The sequence below is a fragment of the Taeniopygia guttata genome, chromosome 21 (assembly GCF_048771995.1).
Source record: "Taeniopygia guttata chromosome 21, bTaeGut7.mat, whole genome shotgun sequence".
NCBI lineage: Eukaryota > Metazoa > Chordata > Aves > Passeriformes > Estrildidae > Taeniopygia > Taeniopygia guttata.
This window is the reverse complement of record NC_133046.1, coordinates 2,877,575-2,904,514: the sequence shown is the minus strand read 5'-3', so window position 1 is coordinate 2,904,514 and position 26,940 is coordinate 2,877,575. Positions and strand designations below refer to the sequence as shown.

The 26,940-nt window shown below is 44.6% G+C and overlaps 1 protein-coding gene across 6 annotated transcripts in view; it reads right to left on the bottom strand.

The window, feature by feature from the left end:
- PRDM16 (PR/SET domain 16) overlaps window positions 1-26,940 on the bottom strand; it is a 284,989-nt gene that overhangs the window by 157,517 nt on the left and 100,532 nt on the right. For 5 of the 6 annotated variants that reach the window (XM_030289174.4, XM_030289176.4, XM_030289175.4 and 2 more), the window contains exon 2: window positions 18,761-19,110. The exons of the other annotated variant lie outside the window; for it this stretch is intronic. In XM_030289174.4, coding sequence (XP_030145034.1) covers window positions 18,761-19,110 — 350 coding nt within the window. The remainder of the gene's footprint in view (window positions 1-18,760; window positions 19,111-26,940) is intronic. 6 annotated transcript variants of the gene reach the window in all.

Below are 26,940 nucleotides of genomic sequence, written 5' to 3'. Positions count from 1 at the left end.
GAATACAGCCCTTGTTGTACACTCTGTGACTTGACATTGATTAATGAGGGTGCGGACATGGGCAGAATTTGATAGAGAGAGAAGGGGAAATTGGAGGACCTGAGGGCACCAGAAGGAGGAGGGCAAGGAGATGACAGAGAGGAGCAGAAGGATGGCAGCGACTGCACAGCGAGTGGCGGAAGTCACCCACCCAGGGCCAGGGATCCGGAATGGGGGAGAGACACTTCCATGGCAGGAGAGGGTCCCCTCACAGTGCCAGGGGCATTTCAGGGGGCATCTCCACCTCTCCAGGGTCACCCTGCACAGCAAGACCCGCTGTGCCAACCTAACCCTTTCTCATTTTGCCCCAAAAATGCTGTTTGGAACACCTTCCTCTCTTCTTCACCTCATTCCTGGGTCTCTACTCCGTTGGTTTAACTCCAAATCATGAACACACAGAGGTTACAACTTTCCTGCAGGAGCTGAAGACCCTGTGCTGAAACAACCCTGAGATCCAGACCTTGTGGATGCAGAGGAAAGATGGATTGGTAGCACTTTGGAGAGAGAAATGTCTCCTAAATCCTGTTCTTTCAGTTGGATGGCTCCTGTTTTCTCACGTGAGTAAGTCAGAGAAGTGATGCTGGTCAGAAAAGAGTTGCACACTGATAAATCAGAGATGTTTCAGGAAAGTTGAAAGTTTGGTGTGGTTCTTAAGTGACTTTTTTTATTTAAAAACCAACCTTGCCCCTTCAGAAGTAGAGGCCCAAAATGAGCTTAATCAGTTGGTGAAGTTGGAGAGGAGCAACGTGTTCCTTGCTGGGTGGTTTGGGTTTAACAAAGCCAACAGGTTCTCTTTACTTGTGTTAAACTGAAAAAAAGTTTGCTGTAAAATAGCAAAACTCAGAAAGAAGAACAATAACAAGCGAGTGCCATCCTTAAGGATCCAGTTCCTGGAGTAAACCAGAAAAAGATGGAGAGAAACTTTTTACAAGAACGTGTAGTGACAGGACAAGGGAGGATGGCTTCAAACTGAGAGTGAGTTTGGGTTAGAGATGAGGAAGAAAATCTTCTCTGTGAGGGTGGCGAGGCACTGGAACAGGGAAGTGGTGGCCAATCCCTGGAAGTGTCCAAAGCCATGTTAGATGGGGTTTGGAGCAACCTGGGATAGTGGAAGCTGTCCCTGCCCATGGCAGGGGTAGAATGAGACAAGTTTTAAGGTCCCTTCAAACCCTTCTGGGTCTTTCCCACCCTGCTCCAGGACTGCCTGTGGGCCTTCCCTGCTGCTGGTTTGCTGGGCTGGGAACTGCAGGGGTGAAGCTGTGGGGCACACAAGGTGAGCCCCATTTCCCTTTCCAGCATGGGGAACACAGTTTGTTGGTTTGCTGCTTCTGCTCCTTCAAAGTGCACCTGAATAGCCTTGAAGCAGGAATTCTTAGGTCTGGCTGGCAGGACCTGCCCTCTGCAGGGAAAGATCAAAGCTGCTGGCTCAGACAGGTCCCCAAAGTGCTCAAAAGCCACCTGAAAGCTTCACACTGCTCTGTGTGAGGTGTCAGGAGCAGGGGAACCACCACAGCTGCTCTGGCAGGGAATTGCAGCAAGTTTGGGACCCCAATAAAGATGGGACCTAGGGTACAGGTTGGAATTATTGCTATTAAAAGCATCACTATAATCCTGCTGGTCAGAAATCTTTACAAACCCCACTTTTGATGAAACCTGGAAACGAAGCTGCACTTTCAGAAATTTCAGCCAGAAGGAGAGAGAGAGAATCCACCCAGACCAGCCGATTCTCAGACTCAAATTCAAATTGTTTTGTCTCTCTGCAGTGCCTCAGATAAATTCGATATCTGCCAGCCCATGGACTGTTCATGTGCTAATCCCACTCAGACCCTCATTCAGGGCTGGTCTCTTTTGCATAAAACATTAAATGTTGGTTTGAGGGGACAGTTGTCCCTACCCTCTGTGTGAGATCTCTCCCCACCAGCCTCTGGCCACTCCAACCCTGTCTCATTTTCCCAGAGTGAAAGATCCTGGCTCTGCTATGTGTGAATCACAGAAAAGTCTCACTGATGAGCACAGAATCTGCTCCCTGTCTCCCCTCTGCCCTGAGCACCACCAGCTTTAATTTCTCACCCAAAGAGCACCACAAAAACCCTTCTCCTGGCTTAGGTTCACGCAACCTGTTTGGGATTTCTGGGTGCAGAGGCAAAAGCAACGCCCTGTCCCCCAACATCTGGCTGAGAACGGGGTCTCAGACTTTTTCTTCTGAGCAGACTCTTCCAGCCTTCCCCTTTCTCCCTCCTCTTTGCATCCAAGACAAGCGGCCCAGTGATCACCTGCAATGGCAGCCCCAGAGGGTGACCTGAGCCCTAGAGCTACTGCTGGAACAAATGAGAGAGCTTAACTAGAGCAAGACTGGCATAAAAAGGAAAGGGGAAAAAAGAGAGGAACAAAGATTCCGTCCAATTTGCTCTTTTGGGCATTGTAAAAACTGGCCTGTTTCCCAGTATATCACTCTGCCATTGAATAAGGTCAATTGCAGAGCAGTTCTTCAGTCATCCTGATGGGTTTTCATGAGAAAGTGAATGGAGTGCAAATTAGCCAAAGTCGTCACAAGCTTTTTTACTGTCACTCCAAGCCTGACAGTCCAAAGGAAAATGAGGATTAATAAATCTAACGAACTTTCTCCATTATCCAAGCCAGGTTAGGAAACTATTTATTGTCTCTCTTTTTCTGTGTTTCATCCATTTCGCCTACTGTGGTGAAGCATTTGGAGAAGAAAGGAACAACAGCCGCACGCACACACACGCTCACACACACCCCCAGAGCTCAGCCCCTCCAGAGCCCAGCACAGCCATGGCCACAGCACAAAATAAAGGCACTGCCAGCAAGAAAATCAAGTTTTTAAAATAACTCTGCCTCGTACGCGCCGTGTAGAGTTTTAGATGAATCCTCGTAATTGCTCGTTCCCATTAATTATTATGTGCTCAGTGTGTTGAACATAAATATTTTATGGGAGAAGGAAGGGCTGCTAGCAAAGCTTTAAAATTACCTTTTTTGAGGGCAGAAAATTAGTTTCAAGTTAAAGGATTAGTTTCAAGTGAAAGGAAAAGTTTTTTGACAATTATATCCATGTGTAAAGTGGATTTTAGTGCAGCTTCAGTAATTTTTTTTAAGTAGCTACTGAAGGAGCACAAATCTTTCCTAGTTTATAAAAAAATAATTTGTATTTGAGTAGCTTTTAAAACTTGCTTAACTTAGAGAACTGCCTAAAGCATTCCCTGAGAACAGGAAATCACACAGAAGGGATGCAAAGACCTCTAGGAACCATTTAGGTTTTTTGGGCTGGAAGTTTGAGTCTGTGTGTCTATTTCTGCAGATATTTATGGATTTAAGTCAGGCTAATGAAAATCTGTCCAAGTTCACAGCTGGACAACACGTTACCCATGAAACTCCTGTACACTGGGATTCCTACATAATTTTCCTTCAGCATTCCCAAAGTCCTTGAAAACTTCCCTGAACAAGGCCTTGTGCTGCCTGAAAATAGATGTTTGAGCTGTCAGAATTCGTGTTTTCAGCCCCAATTAAAGCCATTTCCCATTTGCAGCCAAACAGGTGGAGAAAAGGAGACAATGGGATCAGTCCCCCCCGATTTCTGAGGATTGGGAATACAGGAATGGTGGGAGCAAGCAAAACGTACAATATACAAAATTTGGCACCTGGATCCTCATTAAAACCCCCCTGATTTCGTGAACGAGGACAAAGATGATGAGAGAACATTGAACTGCTCACACAAAACCAACCACAGTTTTTGAAAACTAAAATGATGAATTTCAACACTGGCTACAGCCAAAAATAATCCCATTTTCCCTCTTTTTTCCATGAAAACTTATTTCAAATCCTGCTTCACGTTGGTGCTGACAGTAAGTTATTCCTTTCCCAGCAAAATCTCCTAAAATTCCTTCATTAATAACCAGGAAAAATAGACAAAACACAAGCTTTTATTCTGGAAGCTACTCAGAAAAAAAAAAAAAAAAAAAAGCTTTAATTTCTTCCATCTTTCTTTGACACAATAAAAATCATAGCGAAAAATAATCATTAAATACCTGTTTGGTATTTAATCTCGTGGCTGCAGTGGGTGACAAGCCAGGGAAAAGCTAACTCCAAGAGCTTGTTACAACACTTTGTTTTCAGCTTTTCTGTGGAGACACTCACCAGAATAAATTCCACCTGAGGAAGCTCATGCCCCTGTCTGAGTAACCGAAGAAAAATTGTTGAGCATTCAAAGCAATCTGGGCTTTGTTGAGATTTCCCTTCTCCTACTTTTACAGTCACTTGTCATTCCATTTAATAAGAGAGAAAACTTTCCTGACCAGCTAAATTAGGCCATTCAAGACGTTAAGGAAAACACACATACCCTGAAGTAAAGGCAAAATTATGCTGCAATCATCAAATCAGCCTTCTCTTCTTTATCCCATCTGTATATTCTCCTTGGAAAAGCTGGAGCAGGGGCTCCACGAGCAGCACAGCCCTACCTGCCTGCCACTGCAATTGCTGGTATTTTAATCTCATCAAAGAATCTGAGTTTTTCTTCCTGCTGTTTTGACTTTGCTGTCTCTTAGCCCTGTCACATTCACTAGTTTTGAATAAGTGCAGAACTTGCATTTACAGAATTTGCAATCTGTGAGATTGTTTAAGTGATTTATCAAATACTTTGATTGAACACTTATTGCTGCTCCAGTTCTGAATCTCATTTAAATTGACTGGGCTTGACATAAGCCTTTGGAGTGAACACAGAAGTGAGTCCAGGCTCTGGAAGGTACAGAACGAGGGGGAGAAGTTCCACCTCCAGCCCCAGCACTTCTGGAATTATACCCTGATAAAATCAGAACTCTCTATTTCTTATTAGGCATTTTATGTCTGAGAAAACCACAGTCAGATGGACTTTAACTTATTGGTGATACAGCACAACAGCTCTGAAAGTTTGTTTAGAAAACACAGAGCACCCCCCAGGGTTCTAAACCAGAAAATTTGGATTTTTCTCTCAGTGGAAATGAAGGGCACAGACCTTTGGCAGGCTCTGCTCAGCCACAACCACATCACTTAAGGCCAAGTTAAAATCACTTTGCACTCACAGATAACCCTCAGATCAAAGAAAGACTGTAAGTTCTGAAATACATAAAAAATAAAAGAAATTGTGATTTTATTTGTCATCAGATGGATGATGCACCTCTGAGAGATGCTAAGCAAATTTGGGGCAAATGGATTTGAAGGTTTACAGAGACAAGACCCAAAGGGAAGCAGCAAAACTCTTCTAAAATAGAGTTCAATGCAGCCCAGACACCCCTGGAAGGTTTAAGGCCTTCTGCTCCATGGAGACATTTAAATTCAACTATTTTTGTATTGAATTCATGCAATTCCCTCTTTTTTTCCTAGGTTTGTGTAGAACAGACACATTTTCCAAGACCATGTGCTGCCTGGCACATCCCTTTCCATGGGAGAACCACTTAGAAACAAAACTCAGCCACGATTAAAAGCACCCGAGTGCTGTAATAAATGACAAATTACACAGAGAAAGGGCCAGAGGCAGGGTGGGTTCCAAGCACCTGGGAGGTGATCAGGTACAGTGTTCACTGTGAGTAACAAGCAGAGGTGGAAGGGATGAAGAGGATTTGTTTCAGCCCATCAGAGATTAAATGAAATTCTCCTGCAGCACAACGGTCCTGAGGCTTTCTTGCTAAATCTGTTGTCTTTCAGGCTCATGGCATTTTCAGTGCTTCCTCCAAACTCATGTGGGATAATGCACTCCCAAAAAGTAGGCTCTAGGTATGCACATTCTTAAAATCAACCACTCAACACGCATCCAAATAAAAGTGAGCTTTCCTCCCCATTTTCCCCAAGAAAGGAAGCTCAGAGCCCTTTTATGCATTGTGAATGGCCCACCTAATTTAGACTGAATTATACCCTAACCTTCATTTCCCCTTTACTTCTTTGCTCCATTCAGCAGTTTCTGACTTCAGCTAATTCACTAACAATCCCAGCTGGTCCTTCCCAGCTCCCAGTTCTTTAGCACATTGTCCAAGGAAACTATGTGCTCCCATCTACACTGGTATTCCACTCTCCAATTAACCTACTGCTGAGAGGCTTTACCCCTTTCCACCATCCATTCCTCTGCACAGACTCTTTTTTTTTTTTTAACCTTTTACTTCTTGAATTAAAGTTCAGGAGATCCCTTCCAGGTGAGAAGGTGTTAAATTTATTTGCTGAAGGTTACTCAGGAAGACACGACCCAGGATGGGGGTGAGAGCCTTGAAAGAAAACCCTGCTTGATCTCCAGCGCTTTTCAAAGCTGACTGTTAAGGAACAGATGTTTAAGGTAGAAGTAAACAAATAACAAAAGAATTTCCACACTTGCTCTGTGACAGGCGTGTGCTTGTTCTGAGCACTGAACCCTGGCAGAGGAGCCAGCTCAGCCAGAGGTGTGCTGGGGTTTGATGCACACACAGATGGCACTGCTGGAGATATGGGCATGGATTTCTGTTCTCCTTCTTTCAAAATAATCAGGTGAATTTTGTGTCACACAGTTCTAACTTTGGGGGCTGCAGAGGCAAGGCCTGTGGGCCTGCAGGGCTCCTCACTGGGAGAGTTTTGCCATGTCTGCAAGAGAGAAGCCTCGATCCACATTACAGACCTATTCCATTGATTACCTTATCTATAAATACATATTTATTGATATAAAACCTTCATTTTGTTGGATCAGGAGCAGAGATGAGCCCAGTCATTTGGGTGCCTGATCACATTTGCACAAATCGAACAAACCAGCCAGAAATTGTTCTGCCATTTTGGGATAAAGCCAAGGCATCAACATCTTGGAGTCCCCTATCCAACAATATTTTACACCTGGAATTCCCACAGCAAATGTTAATAAACCTCTTTGGATTCAGACTTGAGCCTTGTCTCTCTAACAGTGAGGACCTGCACATCACCCCTGCTGATAAAAAGTGTCCCCCTCTTCACCTAAACCCCAAAAACTCCTTCCTTTTGTAGATTAAGACCACATTTTAGAAGACCTGAACTTCCATGTTTGCTTCCTGAAATCCATTTAACATTTCCCTCTCTCCCACCATACCAAGGGCCTTCTTCCTTGTTAAATGGCTTGGATCTCATCATTGACAAGATCCCAGATAAAACAAAGACAGGGAAAAATGTGATTACTGTCTATTAAACACAAAACTCCCCCAATTCCTCCTTTTCTTGTACGTTTGCTTAGAATAAGTGAGCATAACAACAGCCCCGTGCTCAGAAAGTGGGGCTGGGAATCAGGCAGTGAGAAAGTCAATATGGAGCAGTGTGTCCATTTGTTTTGATTTATCTCACTAACTTCAATTGACAGTTAATTCATCAGAGGAGGAAAATGCCAGTCTAGTGAAAACACAACTCGTGAAGGAGAGAGAACGAGTGGAAAACACAGAGTGTGGATAATACAGGTAATAAATTAAAGGATACAGTATCAGTATTTTATCATTCCCATTCTGGATTTGCTATATCCCGACTCTTGCCAATTACAATTTATAGTGAGCAGTAAATTTACACTGATTTATTTCACACACACATACACACCCTTTACAAAATGAGGTGACTTTGGAAAACAGGAAAAGACAGGGAAAGGAGTCACTTTGGCTCAAATTCCTAAATCTGAAATTTCCAGCAACAACTACAAACCACAGGCAAGATGAGAATTTGCACTGAGAACACTGGCCTGGATCTAAAATCCACAAAAATACTGAAGGGTTGAAAATGGGATTTGCACCAGTGATGCCAGTGCAGGGGGTGGGGATGCACTGGGAGCCTCACATATCCCTGTGGGCTGATCCATGGTCTGCCCAGCATCCCCCCTTACCCAGGGAAATGCTCCAGGGATTCCCTGGCTTTTGTTCCCTGTTTTTTATCCCCCCTGACCCCACAGCTCCTCCCTTGGAGTCATTTGTTTTCACCCAGCAACATTTCATCTCTCCCTGCTCGGGGGATTTTTGCCTTCAGAGCCCCTCTCTCCCAAAAGATGTTTTTCAGGTTGATCTTTGCCCGACTTTAGGACAACATCAGTGACAATAAAAGCTGGAGATGGGATTTGGGGAGGCTGTGAGAGCCTGGCCCAGTTCCACTGTGTTCACCTCCCACCCCCCCAGTGCCCAGAGTCATCAGGTGAGAGACATCAGACAGAACATCTCTGCTGGGATGATTATATGAATTTATTTTACTCACACCATCCCCATCATCTCTGAACCTCCTGATCTCCTGTGTCTCTGTGTTCTCCTGTGTTTCACTACAAAAAGCAGAACTTGCTTGTATTTCATTGAAACACTTTTCCCATTAGTTTCCTCAAATGCTCCTGTACAAGGATCCTGTTTGTTCTTAGACAACAATCCCAGTTTGAAGTTCAGCCTTGCATGGACACAACTTGGATTATTCCATCCCTGCATATTCTAAATTAAAAACCTCGTGTTTATTTGAATGGAAGTTAACCTGTGATCTTTTTTTATCCATTCACTGAGTTTTATCATATAGGTACATGATTTTATACTGTACAGGTAGAACTCCTTAAATACCTAAACATTTGGTATACTGTTGTATTATATAAGTACATGATTTTATACTATACAGGTAGAACTCCTTAAAACACCTAAAAAACTTAAAATCATTCCAAAATGTTGATCTTTTATCTGCACCCATTTCTAAACACCCTGTGGTTGATGTTCAGCATCACCTGACAGTGCAACACCCATTTCAAGCTGGTCCCACAGCACATTTTCACTTACTGCTGCCACACCCCCGCCTGCAGCACCTTCCTCGCTTTCCAGCAAAACGTTTGGAAACAGTTGGAATGTTTGGAAACATTCCAAAATATTCTGATATACCAAAAGTCCAAGTCAAATGCTAAAGGTGGTTTTAGATGAGGATGTTTCTGCTCCCTGGCTGGGCCCAGCGGTTCCAGCAGGAGTCCCACCCTGCCAGGGGACACAAGGCACCCCACAGCCCCAGCAAAAACCAAAATCCCTGGGGCTGCACCGAATTCTCCCCCTGCAAAAACATTTTAGTCGCTCCAAGGAATGAAACACCATGATCCAAGTTTGATGGATAAGGATTTCCCCCACTTCACTGAGCAGGCAGTGATCTAACAGTAAAGTTTACAAGTTATTAGATAACCTTTTCCTTCATTACAAAAAAGATTAAAGAAGCTAAAAAGTGTAAGCAGGCAAACAGAATTTGACTTTTTATGGTGTTTAGGGGTGGAATTATGCAGTCCCATTAAAGCTGCTAGGAAATTCACCTCAACTACAGCTGTCAATTCTCCCCTCCTTCAAGACACAAATATTTATTCCCCTCCTCACAGTGATTCTTTTAGGCTGTGGCTGTTGTCAGCTACAGAAGAACCATGTCTTTCCTGTTGGGATCTTTGACACTTGTCAAGTTCAGCTCAAAAAATTTCCCCTCTTGCAGCGTTAAAATCACACTCACAAGAAAAGTTCTGCTGCTCTGCTGCACCAAAACACTATGGATGTAGCCCAGTTTTTCAAACTTGCTTTGAATCAATAAATTGGATTTAAATTTGCCTTGTTAACAGTTCTGAAGGAGCTGAGCCTGTCCCCTTCCATGCCCTGCTTGAGGACAGACACAGAGCCCCTGGAAAGGACTGGGGACACTGCTCAGTCCTGCTGCTCTCAGCCTCCAGACAGGAGGTTTATCCAGCCCCTCACATCCCTCTTCTTTTCCAAACATTTGGCTGTGGTGGCTCCCCCCCTCCTCTTCCCTTCCCCTCGCTCCAAGTTGAAGGCAGTTCAGCACTTACGGTCATTTACAGCTTACATCCCAGCAAATCCAGAAGGTGTCTGATGAAAAAGAGGGACTAGCCAAGCATCTTAATCCCCCTGTTCATTCATGCTCTCTGTAATGTTCTTTCAGGCCTCTGCTGAGAGACTAGGCTGAAATGAAGGCTGATAAATTAGTCTGGAGGGAAACAAGGCAGATTCTGCTTGTAAAAGGTCATTCCAACTTTGTTCTGGGTGAGGGTTTATCTTGACTGCAGCTGCGACAGACAATGGCCGGGGCCTAAACGGCAGAAATCCAAGCTCTGCTCACGAAATTACTGTGCTGATAAGGGAGAATGGGCTTCAGGGAGATCTAAATGGGAAAAGGGAGGTGGGGGACAAGGGTGAGATGTAGGTATTTATGAACAGGATGGAGCAGGGATGGCACAATGAGATGTACGATTAAAGCAGGGTGCTGTCCCAAAGGGAAGGAGCACATGGCTGCCTGAGCAGAGAAAAAGGCAGGAAAAACCTCTTGTGTGTGCTGAGGGAAAGGTCTCAGTGCTACATGGGCATGAACCTGGACCAGGCAGGTGATAAAATACCCCAGACACAGAGGTGGCTCTGAAAGGTCAGGGCATGCAGGGACATATCCCAGGACATGCAGGGATTTATTTCCCCAGCAGCACGTGGCCAAAAACAGCCAAATAAACCCCAGCAAGGAGAGTGCAGGAGCAGGACACTGAGAGCATTCCTCAGTGGAAAACTCTACTTTCTTTAATAACTTTTTGTGCCTTTCTGGGTAAAAAGAGTAAATGATGGTGAGTTGTGACAAGCCACCCTCCAGTCTGTGCTTCTGACAGAGTACTTTGAGAGATGCCTCCTTTATGGACACTTCCCACTGGAACCTGCACATCCCCAGCACTGCAGACACCCCAAAGGGTCCCAGCCCACTGTCACCTCCCTGGAACCTGATTCCAGCTCCACTCAGGCCTGGAGCTGAGACCCCCCTGCCCCAGCCCTGGGATCCAGCAGAGGATGGACATGGAGCTGCTGCAGGGAGTCCAGAGGAGGCTCCAGGATGATCAGAGGGATGGAGCAGCTCTGCTGGGATTGTCCAGACTGCAGGACAGAAGGTGACCTGATTGTGGCCTTCCAGCACCCTGGAGGGAGCCAACTAAAAAATGGAGAAAAACTATTTACAAAGGCCCGGAGTGCCAGGACAGGGGGGAATGGCTTCAAACTGACAGAGTAGGGTTAGATTAGAGATTAGGAAAAAAATTCCTCTCTGTGAGGGTGGTGAGGCCCTGGCACAGGGTGCCCAGAGAAGCTGTGGGTGCCCCTGGATCCCTGGAAGTGCCCCAAAACCAGGTTGGATGGGGCTTGGAGCAGCTTGGGACAGTGGAAAGTGTCCCTGCCCATGGCAGGGGTGGAATGAGATGAGCTTTAATGTCCCTTCCAACCCTTCCTAGGATTCCATGATTTTGTTGTCTGTTTGTTGAGGACAGAGGGGACCAGGCAATCAGGAGAGCTGCACAACCCAGCCGAGATGAGGATTTTCCAGGGATGCCTCACAAAGCAGCTGGGCCTCAGTGACAACTTGAGAAAGAGAGCCCATGACTGGGAATAACTCTTCCCAAAGACACCTCCATGCTCTGGAAATGCTCCTTCCACCCCAAGGGTCAATTCCCCACCTTGCCTGACCCCAGGCCCTCCTCCTGCAGCTGCGACTCTTCCATTCCTGTTTCTAAAAATGACTCAAACTCAGTTTCACACCTTCCCTGGCCAAGCAGCCCTTGTTTGCAAAGCTGAGCTCTCTCAGTCCCGGGACTGCCCCATTTTGCTCAGATGGAACACATGGAAAGAGGAATGATTAGCACACAAAAAGAGAAATAATGAACACACAGAAAGAGGAAAGAGAGAAAAATTAAGAGCTAGCAAGTGAAGGACCAAGTCCACCCATGCCCCTCTCCTAGAAAAAGCAACACACCCATCCTTCATTTCCATCCCTAAATACAACAAAATTCCCTGGCATTTCCAGAGCCAAAGAAGTGATCTGAAGTGCCAAAATGTGTGAAGTCCTAAACCCCAAACAAAGTTAGTTTTGCTATATTCATCAGCTCTCCAGATCTGTCGTGCTGCTCCATATTTGCCATGGGAAGAAGAGGACGGTGCCAAATTATGCCGAGAATGTGATTTTCCCCTTCTTTAAAAGTAATTAACACAACATTTTACTTGGGAAAATTCGCTGTTGGTACTTCTTGCATCGCACAGATTGAGGTAAAGAGATTTAATTTAGAACTTTCAGGCTTTAGGGTTGGCCAGGAGCTCAGATGGGGTTTGCTGAAGGGTTTGATGACCCTGACCACATCCCTGGACCTCACCCCGGAGCCCTCAGTGCCCCAATCCCACACGAGCATCTCTGAGCAATGAGGAGCATGAGGCTGATTCCCAAAAACCTCCTGAGTGCCTGGTACCAGCAGCCTGAAAACCCCAAAATGAGTTATTTTGCATTGCTCCCACCTTCCCAAACTGCCTCTGGAGAGTCCCCAGGGCACTGCTTCCTTCAGAGCCCATGTATATTTATTATTTCCTTTATTGATCATCTCCTTTACAAAATCCCACTGTGTTCCAGGCTCCAGCAGGCAGGCTTTGCTGGGAGAGGACAAAACCCAGGTTGGGTTTCTCTGTAGGTTAAAATTCCAGAAGAAGAAGCAGTGTCCTGACTTCTGCAGGGCTTTTGCCAATGAAAAAAAAGCTATTTTTCAAACCACTGTGGTCACCACTGAGCTGTTCATGGGATTTTTCCTTTTCTTTCTCCTTTTTCAATGTGTGGCTGATCAAATATTGCTTCAGGAGCTGGTATTCAGGGATGGCTCTCAAAGACGAAAGGAAAATATTTATTTCCTTTTTCTGCTTGTGAATCAGAATGTTCTATTTAAAGAAAGTGCCCTCTGCCGGATTGCTCATGAGTTATTACCCCTTATGGAAATAAAGGAGAAATATCAGGAGGTATTCTTAGTCATTCCCTTCCCCTGTCTCTTCTTTCTTTCCCTTAATTCCTTATATACCCATGTTTTAGCCAATGCCTAAGATAGAGCAACTTATCTTGGCATTCTTGGGCCTAAAAAAGGCTTTACTCTCTTAACCCTGGCACTGAAGCATTTGGGGAAATGTCAAAAAACGGGACAAATTTCAGTTGTTTCACTTGGATGCCAAAAGGTGCATCCTTCACTTTTATCCAGGGTCGAAATTATTAAATTAAACCCCCCAAAAGGTGGAGCTGTAGACAATGGGGTTTGTCCTGTGATTCCATCAGCTTCTTCCTCTCAATCCAGTCCTTGTTCCTCCTGGCATGGTTTTAATTCCAATCATAGGAAAGAGCCCAACAATTACCAGCACCTGGAGCTGACCCTTCCTTCCTCGTGAGGGTCCCCTGACACCAGAACAAAGCCCAGATCCTGCAGGGAAAATAAAAATGTTGGTGCTCTCCCAGAGCTGCTCCTTAGGAAGGGGATGGAACTGAGCATGTACAAAGCTGAGCAACCTCCTCTAGCCCAAAATTCTCCTTGAAAAAATTAAATATTTTAAATAATTAAAATTATTAGAATAAAAAATTAAATCTTTAAAATATTGCGAGGTCAGGGACTTCTTTTTCTTCCTTAAGATTAATTTTTTTTTTCACTTAAGCTCTGAGTTTTGGTCCAAAACAAAAGTTTCTCTGCAGTTTTATATCCACATGTATAAAAATTCTAACTGGGGATGCTCTTAGCAATTACTGAGGGCAGTCCCAGGGTGCTCTGGCATTCTGTTCTCTTCATGAGCCCACAGAATTTTTCATTTTCTGAGTGATTCCAATTTCCAGACCTGCCAGGCTGGAATCAGCCTAATATTTTTAATATTTAAAAGATATTTTTAATATTTAATTTTAAAAAATATTTATTAAATTCAAGGAAATGCAGTATAATTCTCCTCCCAGCATTTAAGGCCACTCATGTAAAGTAAATTTCCCTTGGAACTTTGAAGTATTTATAAAAAAGGCAGAGAAAATAAAAAAGACCCCCTACTAAAAATTTAAATTTTGTAGGAATTGGGAGGTTGGACTTCTGTGAATCAGTGACACTTTAAAGTGTGTTCAAAACGCTGCAGTTTTCCCTGGCCCAGAACTCTGCTGCATCCTCAGCTGCTGGCTCCTATTTTTTCCCAGTTATTTGTCTTCCATGGGACAGGCTCTTACCTTCCCCCCCCCAGGTAGGAAATGAAAACATTTATTTATTTTTTCTATGTAAAGGAGCAGCCTGGCTCTGACACTTCAGCTGAGAGAAGTCTTTGTGCTTCAGCAAACAACCTCTCTTAAAATATAAATTAAAATATAAATGAAAACAAACTGCATTTATCAGTGATGTTTATCCTGTGAGGCAAACTGAGCTAAAATCATGACTCCTAAAATCCAGGTGCTAAATCTCCCTCCAGGATGAGATTCCCATTCTTCTCTCAATTAGGAAAATTAACAGCGCCGTGATAAATACCATTACTTCTCCAAAGCGATCGAAATCATTATGTAATTATTTTATTTTCATTTTCCTCGGGTCCCAGAGGCCATAAAGCACAAAAGTGCCATGATTTATTCCGGGTGCTGGCAGTGTCAGCGGGCAGGAGGGCAATGGGAGCAGGAGAAATGCAATCAGGTCACACTCAATAATCACAGGGCTTTTAGGTGGGGTGATGTCTTTCAAGGCATACAAAAAAAAAAAAAAAAAAGAAAATAGAAAAAAAAAAAGGTGAAATGACACCATCAGCACAGCAGTGTCAGGGAATGAGGGAAAGCACCCAACAGGTCCTGCACTGAATCATCCCTGGGAGGGGCTGGGGGCCAGGATTGACACATCCTATTTATTTTTCTGAGATGAGAGTGAATCACTCGCTGCCATCCCATGTCCAAAAAAGCCCTTGAGTGATAGGTGTGGTTTAATTCAAATAATATTTTTTAAAACATATCCCACAAAGCAAAGCAGGAGGCCAGATATGAGGCCGTGCTGCAGATAAGGCAGGACACGTGTTCAAACCATCAGCACCCAGCCCTCCTCTCTGCCTGAAAGGAAAAACACCTATAATAAAGATAATTACGCAGCTTTTTTCGAGGTATGGCAGATAAAACACAGCATTCTGCATTCCCATGGATGTTTTGGGCTATTCATGAGTGAAACTGGAAGTTTCAGCAGGTCTGGAATGAGGAGTTCAGATGGAAACAGGACTGGCCCTGCCTCCAAACACAAACTGAATTTCCTGAGGAGTTTGAGGTACAATTCACTGCTCTGTTTCATTTTCATTTTTACCAATCTGCCCTTACTGGGGCTTGAAAAGAGAAAGCTCTTTCTGCAGTGCTAATCCTTAGGCAGAAGAGAAAAAGATCCACTTCCACATCAAAGCTCTCCATAGCACATTTTACAACCACAAAATGTCGTTTTGTTGGGTTTTTTTTAAATACAGAAATCAGAAGGAACAGACATTAATTATCAAGCATGTCCTATATGACAACAAAATCAGCTTTTTCTAACAAAACTGAGATGGTGCTGAGGAATGACCACTTTGCAGCCAATTCCACTCCCAGTGAGCTCCCAGTTTAGTCAAAGCCTGACACCAAATTTCCTATGATGAAGGGCAAGAATTTCTTGTGCCAAAGGCAGAAGCGCAATGCAAATTAAGGAGCTGATGACTCCTAAAAACAAACAAACAAATACAAAGGCCAGGTTTTCAGAGTTTGGGGAGTGAGGTGTACACAAAAAGCGGGATTATCAAGACTATAATTTACAGGAAATTAATTGAGAAATGTGAATAGAGAAGAGGTTGAGTGTGAAGAACAGGCATCATTCCTGAAGTAAATTCCTAATATCAGAGGCAATTCAAATGGAATATATTCTAATTGGCCATAACAGGGAGTTGTGTGGAAGTCTTACACCAGCATTCAACCCACAAGTCACTGCATGACAAAACTACAAATTCCAGAGAAATACTGACCAAAAAAGCAATGTTAAACTGTAGAAGGAAGATTCCTTGTGATCCTACAAATCTCAGATTTGTTGAATTTATCACCACTGAAAGAAACAGCACATGGAAGCAAAAGCCAACAAGTCACTGGGTGACAAAAAACTCCTCCCCTTTCCCTTTTTCTCAGTCATTGCCCATTTCCTGCCTGCTCAATTTTAGGAGCAGAGGATGCAAACACATCCCAAGTTCCCATTTCCCAGTTTGCCATGGGGTAGGGATGCCTGGAACATCCCAAATTCCCTTTTCCCAGTTTGCCATCAGGCAGAGTTGCCTGGAACATCCCAAATTCCCATTTCCCAATTTGCCATGGGGTAGAGATGCTGGAACATCCCAAATTCCCATTTCCCAATTTGCCATGGGGTAGAGCTGCCTGGAACATCCCAAATTCCCATTTCCCAGTTTGCCATCAGGCAGAGCTGCCTGGAACATCCCAAATTCCCATTTCCCAACCTGTCAGGCAGAGCTGCCTGGAACTTCTCAGGGCTTTCCCAACCTTCCACCCCAAGGGAAGGGCTCAGACACCAACACCCAGCAGACAGAGCTTATTCCATGAATTCCTGTCCAGTGCATGAAGGGATTCATGGTGTTGCTCCCAAATAAAATTCTGAAGGTACTTTCTGGAAACAGAGCCCTGAAATGTCCTTAAACACTCTGGGGAATGGGAAAATTCAAGAGGTGTCTGCAAGGACAAGCAGAGAGTGCTGGGATGGGTTTGGGGACACCTGAGGGAGGACAAAGCCCTTCCTTTGAGGTGTGAAATGTCCCTGCCACAGCAGGGGACAAAGGAACGCCGCTGGAACAGGAGAAGTGCCCAGAGAGGGAAAGTTTGCTCAATTACACTACAAAAACAAACAGTATCACAAAGTCAACGGGAATTGATAAATGCAGCTCCTATCAGAGCACGCAGAGCATTGGGGATGTGAGGAACCTTTCTGAAAATCATGAGTGTAAATAGCAACTTTTATCAGAATTATGAAACGCAAAGACAATGTTTTGCCAAGGTCAGAGAAAAAAGGGTTTGCACCGTTCCACTTCTGCCAGGCAATGAGGATTGCATTTTGTTCCTAAAAATCAGCCTTTAAACAAAATAAGAAAAAAAACTATAAATTGAAACAACAAATGCCACCTATCAATAGCTAGGTAAAAAAAAAAAAAAAAAAAAAAAAAAAAAAAAAAAAAAAGAGGAATCATCTTTCACATTGCAGCCTACAAATAATTAATATGGCATATTCCTAGAGGAAAATTATCCTTATTTTCAGACACCTGGAAGTGATCAATACCTTCCTCAGGAATCTTGAGCTCCTCAAACCTACAGCCCCCCCTGAACCAGACCATTTATTGGCAGTAAAATAAAATGGATTTTTCTCCCCAAAACCCCTACTTTTTGATGATCATACAGTACTACTAATAAAATATTCTGCAATGATATTCACCATAGAAGCCAACACCAAGAAGAATTTCCAAGGAATGTCATTGGAGGGGAGAGAGGGGATCAAAACTCAGCTGAATTACCCTCTTTTCCCTGCACTAGGATAGAAAGAAAAGGAAAACTCTCCACTCAGTCATTCAACCAAACTCCAATTTTAGCTCTTCAGACACTTCCTACTGCAGAGCAACAAAACACAATTTAGTTTCATTCTTAAAGCAGAAGGTTTTTGCTGTTTCCTGCACTTCAGACAAATTGAGAAAAGTAAACAAAACAAAAACATTTGGTCCTGCTTCTCTGGGCTTTGCTGGGTCTCACTGCTCACTCAATTTTTACTTCATAATCAAGAGTGCAAATATAATCAGGGAAAATTAAAACTGTTAATGCTTCAGCCTGGCCTTTCTGATCTCTGTTTCTAAGAAAACTGTTCTGTCACTGCACTGGTGCCTTCTCCTGGGAAAATATTACAGTTCCAGCCCTCAACTGCTTCCCACCCTGTAAATCCTCCAGGATTTTGTGAACCAGTTAATCCCTGCAGTGGCTGATGGAGAAAACGGGGCAAGTGACTGCTTCACCCAGGGAAAAATGAGGGAAAATTCAGCTCCCACTTTTTGGGATAAGCTTCACCCATCCTACAGCAAAATCCTGCCAGGAAACCTCTGTGATCCCACTGCCCCAGACACAGCCTCTTCCTCAGGACAAGAGCCAGCAGCTCCCATGGCAGCAGGGGGTGGAATGTTGGGATGGGCACTGGGGGACAGAGAAGGAATTTTATATTGGATAATGGCCACTGGGATAGGACTGTGAGCACAGAGCAGAAATCCCAGGATACACTTCACTGTTAATGAATATTCCAGGATAATTGTGGATCTATATATTCTCTAATCAAGGATATAAGAGCAGAAGAGGTTAAGATGATTTCTGGGACAAGCCCAGGAAAGCAGGGAGAAAAGATAAGATGGGAGATGTGGGACAGAGCTTTTTTCCTGCTGAAGGCTGGGTTTTGTTCAGCTCTTGGGGAAAAATGACTTTCACATTTCTCCATCTTTGCTGCAGCACAAGAACTCGAGAACATCGGGGCTGTTAATGGGTACATGCTATTTTCCCTGCCCAGTTAATAATGCCTGCACTGCTGACACGGGCTGGGAGTCAAAGGTAACACCCCCAACCACCAAACATGATGCGATCAATCCCATTCCCTCCACGCGACAACTCCCGAACACAATTTGGAAATGACAAGCACTTGATGAAGTGACCCGACATCATTCAAAAACAGACTTCCAAAAGGGTGCTCAGGCAGTTTTTGTGGCCCAAGAAGTGAACTTAAAAGGGATTTCTGCTGATTTTTAAATCCTTCGGGTAATGGGGGTGGGAAGTTACTCAGGGAAACACGGCATCAGCAAAGTCACCACCTCTGTCCCCAGGCCACCAGGCCTCAGTCCAGCTCCACGAACACTTGGCAGAGAAGACAAAGGAACGTGGTGCCCACGTTCCACACGCTTACCTCCCATCCAAAGTTTGTTTCCTTTAATGTGCTCCTCTGTACTGCCATATAGGGTCCAAATCTTTCCCCAACTTCAATCTTCTTTTTGGCCCAAATCCCTAGCCCTGCCCCTGGGATCGAAGATTCTCTGAGTTCAAAATCTGGTGGGATTGGAATGTCATCAGGAATGTAGACGGGAGCTTCATAGGGTGAGCCCTCCTTGGGAGTGAAGTCCTCACTGGTGGGGAAGGGTGACGGAGGTCCCACAGGGATGGGGGACATTATACTGTCCTCAGTTTCCTCCTCTGCGCTTTCTCCAGCAAGGAGATCGGGGTCGGTCTCGTACATATTATTTACAATCTCGCTGTCACCTAAAAGGGGAAACAGCAGAACAAAACACACTGAGATACTCACGTGAACATTGGTTAATGTCTCCCTGGGACAAAGTCTGGCTAAGCCGAGCTCGCACGCTTTTCTAAAGGACAAAAACCTCCCTCGAGGAACTCGGGTGGAGCTGAGGTAAGGGCACTGATCACCACGGGGCGCTGCAGAAGGGTGGGTGAGGCTCATTGCAGCCTGGTGTGCTCCATGGGGTCAGGGGTCCTCTGCTGTTTGCACCTCACTTTTGGAAAGGGGCAAGAAAACACAGAAGAGGTGGCTGAGGTTCTCTTTAGCCACTTCTTGCTTTAACTGGCTCAGTGTATTTTGTAAAAGGGGGGAAAAATATTTAAAAACCATAAATAAATTAGGGTAAAATCCAAGTTTGGCAAGAAGTGTTTGCCTGGTGTTGGGGGTTCCTGCTCAGTGTGTCCCACGGCAGCAGCTGTGGCTGTGAGCTCCCAGCTGCAGCTCGGCCATGCAGCCCTGCAGGTGTGACAGCATCACTGCTTTGTAATCACTGAATCCTGGAAGGGACCTTAAAACCATCCAGTGCCACCCCCTGCCATGGGCAGGAACACTTTCCACTATCCCAGGGTGCTCCAAGCTCCATCCAGCCTGGCCTTGGACACTTCCAGGGATCACAGCTTCTCCAGGCACCCTGTGCCAGGGCCTCACCACCCTCCCAGGGAAGAATTCCTTGCTAATCTCTAATCCAGCCCTACTCTCTGTCAGTTTGATGCCAATTCCCCTTGCCCTCAAATGAAAACCCTGGAAACACAGATGGCAACAAAGTTTGGGGTTTTTTTCCAAGGGGAATCAATTTCTAAGCAAGGCCATCCATGGAATGAAAACGGAGCTTTCTCATCCAAAAAGCAAAAAACAGTGATGGTGGGGGAGCAAAACATGAAAGAGGGAAAAGAAAAACACCATTTGTCACCCAACAGAAGTAGCTGGAGTATTTTGGGAGCAGATTTGCCCTGTCTCCAGGAGGCAGCAGGGGCGAGCTCAGCAGCTCCCGCCACGATAACAAACCCAACAACCGCCGCTTTGTGGGGCACAGTCAGTGCCTGGCCACTGATGTCACCAGGGGGGAGCAGCACCCCACCAAAATGACACTTTTCACTGGCTCCCAGCGAGGAACCATCAGGGAAGAATAGCTGGAAAAGCACGGCTCGACTTGAGGTATTTATAATTCATCTCTCTGCTAACCTCAGAATGCACCTTCTGTCTGCAAGACACATCTCCCCCTCTATTTCTTTTTTTTTTTTTTTTTTATGCCTAATAAAGATTTTCCGGAGTTCATGCCTAAGAAACCTGGTGGCAGACTCGACTAAAGAGGAGGATTTTGATTCCTCTGCCAACATTTTTTTGCTCCAGTTTTTGGAGGAAAACAGGGAGCTGCCTGCTGCAGTTGACATGGGTTTCCTCTGCTAGAAAGTGCAGCCCTCCCTACTCAAACATGTCACCAAAACCAAGCTTTCATGAACATGAGATACTCCATCATCCTGAAAATATTTGTGGTTGCAGTAAATGTTTTCTCACCCAGTATTAGCAAGTCAAATTATTTTCTGCTCTATGATTAGCCTCTTTTGCACTTAAGGAACAGGAATTCCAACTGAGTTGAAGAGCAAAACTGGTTTATTGGAGCACAACCTGTGAAAATTTCCAGAGGATACAAGTAAAGTATAAAGATACCTTACTACTGAACATTGTTAATTTAATTTCTTCTATGGGACAACCAGGACAGTTCTGATTAAATTTTAATTAAAAGTGCAGCTGATTCTTCCCCTGACTGACCTCATATTTCAAGAGGAATCATCAAAAGACAGGTAAATGTGTCTTTTCAGTTGTTAAATGACCAGGGACTGGCAACAGGCACAAAATGACAATGAAACAACAATTTCAGGTCACGCTGGGTCTGATACCAGAGATTCCAGGTGGCATCTGTGGGAGCTGAATCCCAGCCAGGCAGATGTGGGAACGTTGGGTTCCTCAGCACATCCCAGTGCTGAGTTCAACAAATTGTGCCCAGCATTGATTAACAGCCAGGGAAAATCCCAGCTGTGCCCAAACCTGGCCGTGTTTTTGTGCACTGCCTGGTGGATTTCACAGAATCACCGAGGTTGGAAAAGACCTTTGGGATCATCCAGTCCAAGCTGGGACTGATCCCACCTTGTCACCAGCCCAGGGCACTGAGTGCCACCTCCAGGCATTCCTTGGACACCTCCAGGGATGGTGACACCAGCACCTCTCTGGGCAGCCCCTGCCAAGGCTTGATCACCCTTTCCATGGGGAAATTCCTGCTGGTGTCCAAGCTGAGCCTCCCCTGGCCCCGGCTGAGGCTGCTCCCTCTGCTCCTGTCCCTGTTCCCTGGAGCAGAGCCCGACCTGGGGCTGTTCCCTCTTGTCAGGGAACTGTGGAGAAAACAGGTCCCCCTTGAGCCTCCTTTTCTCCAGGCTGAGCTGGAGTTGATCTTCTCCACAGGTTGAGTTTATTCCAGGGATTTAGGGGAAATCCGACAGCTGGGACTCAGCTTTGATTATTGCACAGAATTTTCTAGATTGTCCCCACTGAACCCCTTCTCCCCTGTGGGGCTCCTCTCAGCATTGTCCCAAATATTCTACCACTGGTTAAGTTATAAAAACACATCTGAAAAAAAAAAATAGATAACATCTCATTTCCCAGGAACAATCCCCAGTTCTCCTGAGCTCCATCCCAACTCAGCTGGGGAACGTGGAGAGCCAGACGTGGCCACGCCGTGGTGACAACAGTGACAACCACTCTGCCCCACATCTGCCCCTCTGGAATGCCTGCCTGGGTGAAAAGCAGCACAGAAATACAACTTGACCTTATTGTTATTGTCATGAAACTAAAATTAGTCCCTCAAAGCTCCCCGGCGAAATGACTCGATAAAAAGGCTCATTGAAAGGTTGTTTCCACAGATAATCAGATATGGGCAGACGCTGAAAATCTGTGTGACACCAATGAGGGGCTGGCAACAATGAGAGGGATGCTTTAGTGGTGGTGAGAGACCTCATGAATAATCTATTTAGCAGCTGTAATGAAAGCAAAAGCAAGGCTGATGTTAAAGGAAATGGTGGCAGGGGAAATAATGTGTTAGGTTTTGGGGTGGGTTTGTTGTATTTGGGGTTTAATATGCTTATTATTATTTTTATATTCATTATTGTCATTAGTCCTGTTTTAATTATTGTTGCTGTTAGAGATCTAATTCTGCTGTGGAAATACGCAATTATCTAAAATGATTGAGCATTTTTTACACTCACAGATTGCAAAGAGCTTCTTTGACTTTTACGTTTAAAGAGCATCCCAAGAATTAATTTCTATTGGGCAGGCAGTGCCTGATCACCAACACAATCTTGAGTTTCACTAACCTGGATAATTCAACATTTGTGTGAAACCCAGGTATTTTTATTTTCTAAGCAAGGAGGAGAATGACAGACACCCACTGAACAGAACCTCGAGCCTCAGGCCCAAAGGAAATATCCAAGCAGAAGAGTAGAAAATACAAATATTCAGAGAGAACTTTGACTTTGTAGCTAAGAATGGCTAACACAGGCACAGACAAACAGGTGCTTTTTCCTTAGGGATTAACTGGGTGTTGGAAGGGTTTTTACATCATTATCCAAACTTTGCAGCTCACTCCTAGCTGTGAGTTTACAATCACATGTGAGTATTAAAACCTCCGTGCTGTGTAGAATTGCTTGTTAAGTGGTAGTAGTAATAGTGATAATAATAATAAATTATTATTATCAGGAAAATATTCATTAGGCCAGGACTTCCTGGGATTTGTTTCCATCTTCTGGCTCAACAGGAAGAGCAGTGGGGGGACCTCAAACATTTTTTCCAGCCCAAAGAGGGACATCACCACCACCTTTACAGGTTCTTGGATGTCCTGATATTCCTGAAGTGTGTAATTTCCCTTTAGAAACATCCCCCAGGGAAGAAAACAACCAAACCAAACCAAACCAAACCAAACCCAAACCAAACCAAACCATTCCTGATACAATGGCTGGTGAGGAAGGCAGGTAAAACTGGAGCACTTTGAGCAATACTTTGAGGGGCACTGAGCAGCCTGTTCTAGTGGGAGCTGCTGATGGCAGTGGGGTTGGATAATTTTTTGGATTATTGGATAATTTTTAAGGTCACTCCAACCAAGGCATTCTCTAATTCCACGATTCTTTATTTCACACCTCCAGTAAACAAAATCACCTACATTTCTAACTCTGGGGTGACAGGATTCTGTCTCCATTTCTATGGACTCAGGCTAAAAATAAAGTTACTTTTCTGACCCTTTTGTAGGCCAGAGGAGCTGGATCAGATAATGAAAACCCAGCCCTGCTCAACCAAGAAGGAAATATTCCCATTAACGATGTGCTTAACTACTTTTGCCAGAGTTCATCACCTCGGGGTGCTGTGCTGCTCATCTCACATTAATTCGGGTGAATCCTGAGGAATACCTGCCCTCCATCCTGCCTTAACCCACTGGGAATTCTGCAGGAGCCTCGCTGCCCATCCCTCTGTGCCCTGCACAGGGCAGGAGCTGACAGCAGGCACAGCCCAGAGCTTGGCAGACACGACCCTAAATCACAAAGGACCTTGGAAAGCCCAAGGAGAACCCACCCCAAAGTGCCTCCAGCACAGAATGATCCCAGTGGTCAGATTGCCACCTGATGGCCACAGCTGAAATACAATGGGAAATCCCAAATCCAGGCCCTGCTCTGCTGTATCTGCCTGGCAGGACCAGCCCAAAAATTCAGCTTTTCCTCAAAGTGGTGGGAACTGTTGGTGTCAGTCAGCTCTGGATCCAGTCCTGGCACTCCTGAGCACTGGGAGTGTCTAAGTCCTCTCAATCCCACGTGAAATGAGAAGAAATAAGAATTCTCCCTAAATTTGCACCCCCCTCATGGATCCACACCTTCCTTCCCGGCCTTTTCTCCCTGCTGGGTGCAAACCTGAACCTGCAGCCAGGGAAATGCCTGAATTCCCAGGGGGATCTCACTTCTGGGTGCTACAAGCACCAGGCACATATTCCTTGGCCTTGTGTGATGAGGGAAATGTGCCTTTGTGGGTTGGATTGTGCAACACCCTCTCGGGAAGTTGGTGTGAAATACTTGTGCCAGAAAAGATGCAAATTAGTGACAAAATGTCATAAGAGGAATTATTCCTCTTCTATTAAGGATGGGGTAGAAGCATTAAATGCTTCAAGGCCATAAAAACGGCTTTTTCCTCATCCATGGACATTATTAATGAAAATGCTGTAAGGAAAGGACTACAATCAATTGTCAGAGATTCTCAAGCCAGTTCTCAATTTCTTCATCCCATTCATTGCAAGAACCTTTCTCCTCCACCTCCATCCAACGTTTGCTGGTGGATATTGATCTGAAATCAACACATCCAGCACCCAAACCAGAGCCTGGCTGTGGTTGGGACCAGGTCCTCAGACTGCAGAGGATGCTCTGACAGCTTTCCCCATCACCTCTGACTGCTGCCAGAGCGAGAGGAAATTCTGCTTTCAATGGCTATTGGGAAATGTCTTTTTTTCCTCTTTTGCTCACTCACAAAACCCCTTCATTTTCACAAATTTTACAGTTGGAAAAAAGGCTTGGGCAATAAATATCTAGGCAGGGAAGTGGCCACGAGTGGGAAGTGGTTTTGCCCCTGTGCCACGGTGCCAGGGGAATGTCACAGGAGCTGTTTTTACCTTTGAGAAATGGGGCTGCTCACACAAACCTTTACTTAGTTTTTCACTTCATTGGGCACTTCTGCTACAACTTGCTGTGGTTTTGCCAACTTTTCTGAGCATGTCTAGAGATACCAAACTTGGAATTCTAGTGTTTGTCCCTTCACATTCCTCCTGAATCCCGGGCCTTTAACACCACATGACACTGACACAGCAAGCACCTCAGATTATTTCTCAGTGGAATAATCCTTTTTCCCCCTTAGATTACTCATATCCAGAGCTTCTCACAGCTCCCTGACAGCTGAGAAAACCCAAAATGCTATGAATAAAAGGAATTAGGGACAATCAAAATGGCTGTGGGTGAGATCTGGTCTTCCTTGTTCCCTGTTCAAGCTGGAATGGTGGCACAGTTGTGACAGAACGAGTCACAGGTCAGAGCTTTGTCCTGCTGACAAGTTAAATTCCATTAAATAGGTGTGCATGGAAAATTCTGACCCTGCCAACCTCAAATTGTTGGATATTCAGTCAGGTCTGAGCTGATCCCACAACAAACCCACCAGCCCAGCCCCAGCATATACCCAAACTCCACTCTCAGCTTGTTTCCCTTCAAACACTAATATGGGAAATGGATTTATAGAAAATTTAATAGAAACATCTCTATTTCCTTTAATAGAAATGTTTTGATTTCTCTTCCACACTACAAAGCACAGAATTTTGGGAATGCTCAAGAAGCAGGAAGATGCTGATGGGGTAAAGAGGATTCTGGAGGTGATCCCTCAGGAACCCATCCCTGAGGGACCCAGCTGCTCCAAACTCTGCTGGCCGAGTTCCCTGCACCCCAGTGACAGCCCCAAACACTCACATTTGCCAGGCCACACACAGAAAATTGTATTTATAGCTTCCATTGAAAGGAAATCTGAAGGAGCCACAAGTTTTAGCACATCCCTGTGTAAGATTCCAGCCAGGAACAAGCTCTGAGCATTCCCAGCACAGGAACCTGCCCCGGGTACTGCCGTGTCTGCCTCTGCTGCCCAAATCTTTGCAGCTGGAGTTTAAGGACAAAGTACATGGAACTTCCCTGGCTCTGGCTGATGCAGAACTGCTGCAGAACACATTAAAACCCCAATTTTCTGCTGAAGAATACTCAGAACTGCAGAGACAGTGAGGGATGAGGCAGGAGGGGGAGGCCGGACGAGGAAAAGGAAGAAAGACTCTCATAAAAATGAAACCCTTGGAAACGCAGCCCCTTTCCCGTGCTTACTTTGTATATTCATTTTTCAAGTTTCACGTTTAGACCCTGCTTTGTCTTAGCTGGAACTGCACCTCTCAGAGCAGCTTCTAGTCCTTTGATTAAAAAGAAACAGAAAGCAGATCCGAAAGGAGCAGCGAGAGCAGATGAGGACTGAGCAGAGTTAATCGGGTGCATTTTTCAGTAAACCTTCTAAAAGCAGTTGCTGCAGAACTTGGCTGTAAGTAGAACAGGTATTAAGGATTTCAAGTACCTTTGGTTTTAAGCAAAAAAAAAAATTAGGTGTTTTCTTTTATTAGGGGATTTCTGCTGGCAGAAATGAAGAATAAAGCTTGAAACAGTATTTCAGTGTGTTCCTTAATACCCATTTTCCTCTAGTAAAACCAGCAGGGAAAGTGTCCAAATTACTCTGCTCTAAATGCCAGTATTATATTTCCAGTAAAAGTCTGGTTCAACCAGGCATCAAAAATATTTCCACATAAGATCCTTTTAGAATCAAACTCCGCAGAGAATGTTGTTGTTGTTATTGTTTGTTGTCCATAACTTTGCTTCACCTGATCTCCCCAAATCCACAATTTTGTTTTATATTTGAATTCAAGTTGACAATTATGCAATTTCTGCTATGTCCAAATATTGTTTTGATCCATATTTGGATGCAGCAGATAAAGTTGGTTCTTTTCATCAAAAAAAAAAAAAAAGCCACCAAACAAACCAAAAAAGCTCTGCTAGCTTACTATTAAAGGTGCTGGAAAAAAATACCAGCCTTTGGGATTTCTGTCTCTGAACTATTTATGAGATAAAAGCTCCAGTGGAGTGTCATGAGATATGCACAGTGTATTACCAGAGTGGTAGCAAACATTTGGGGAGCAA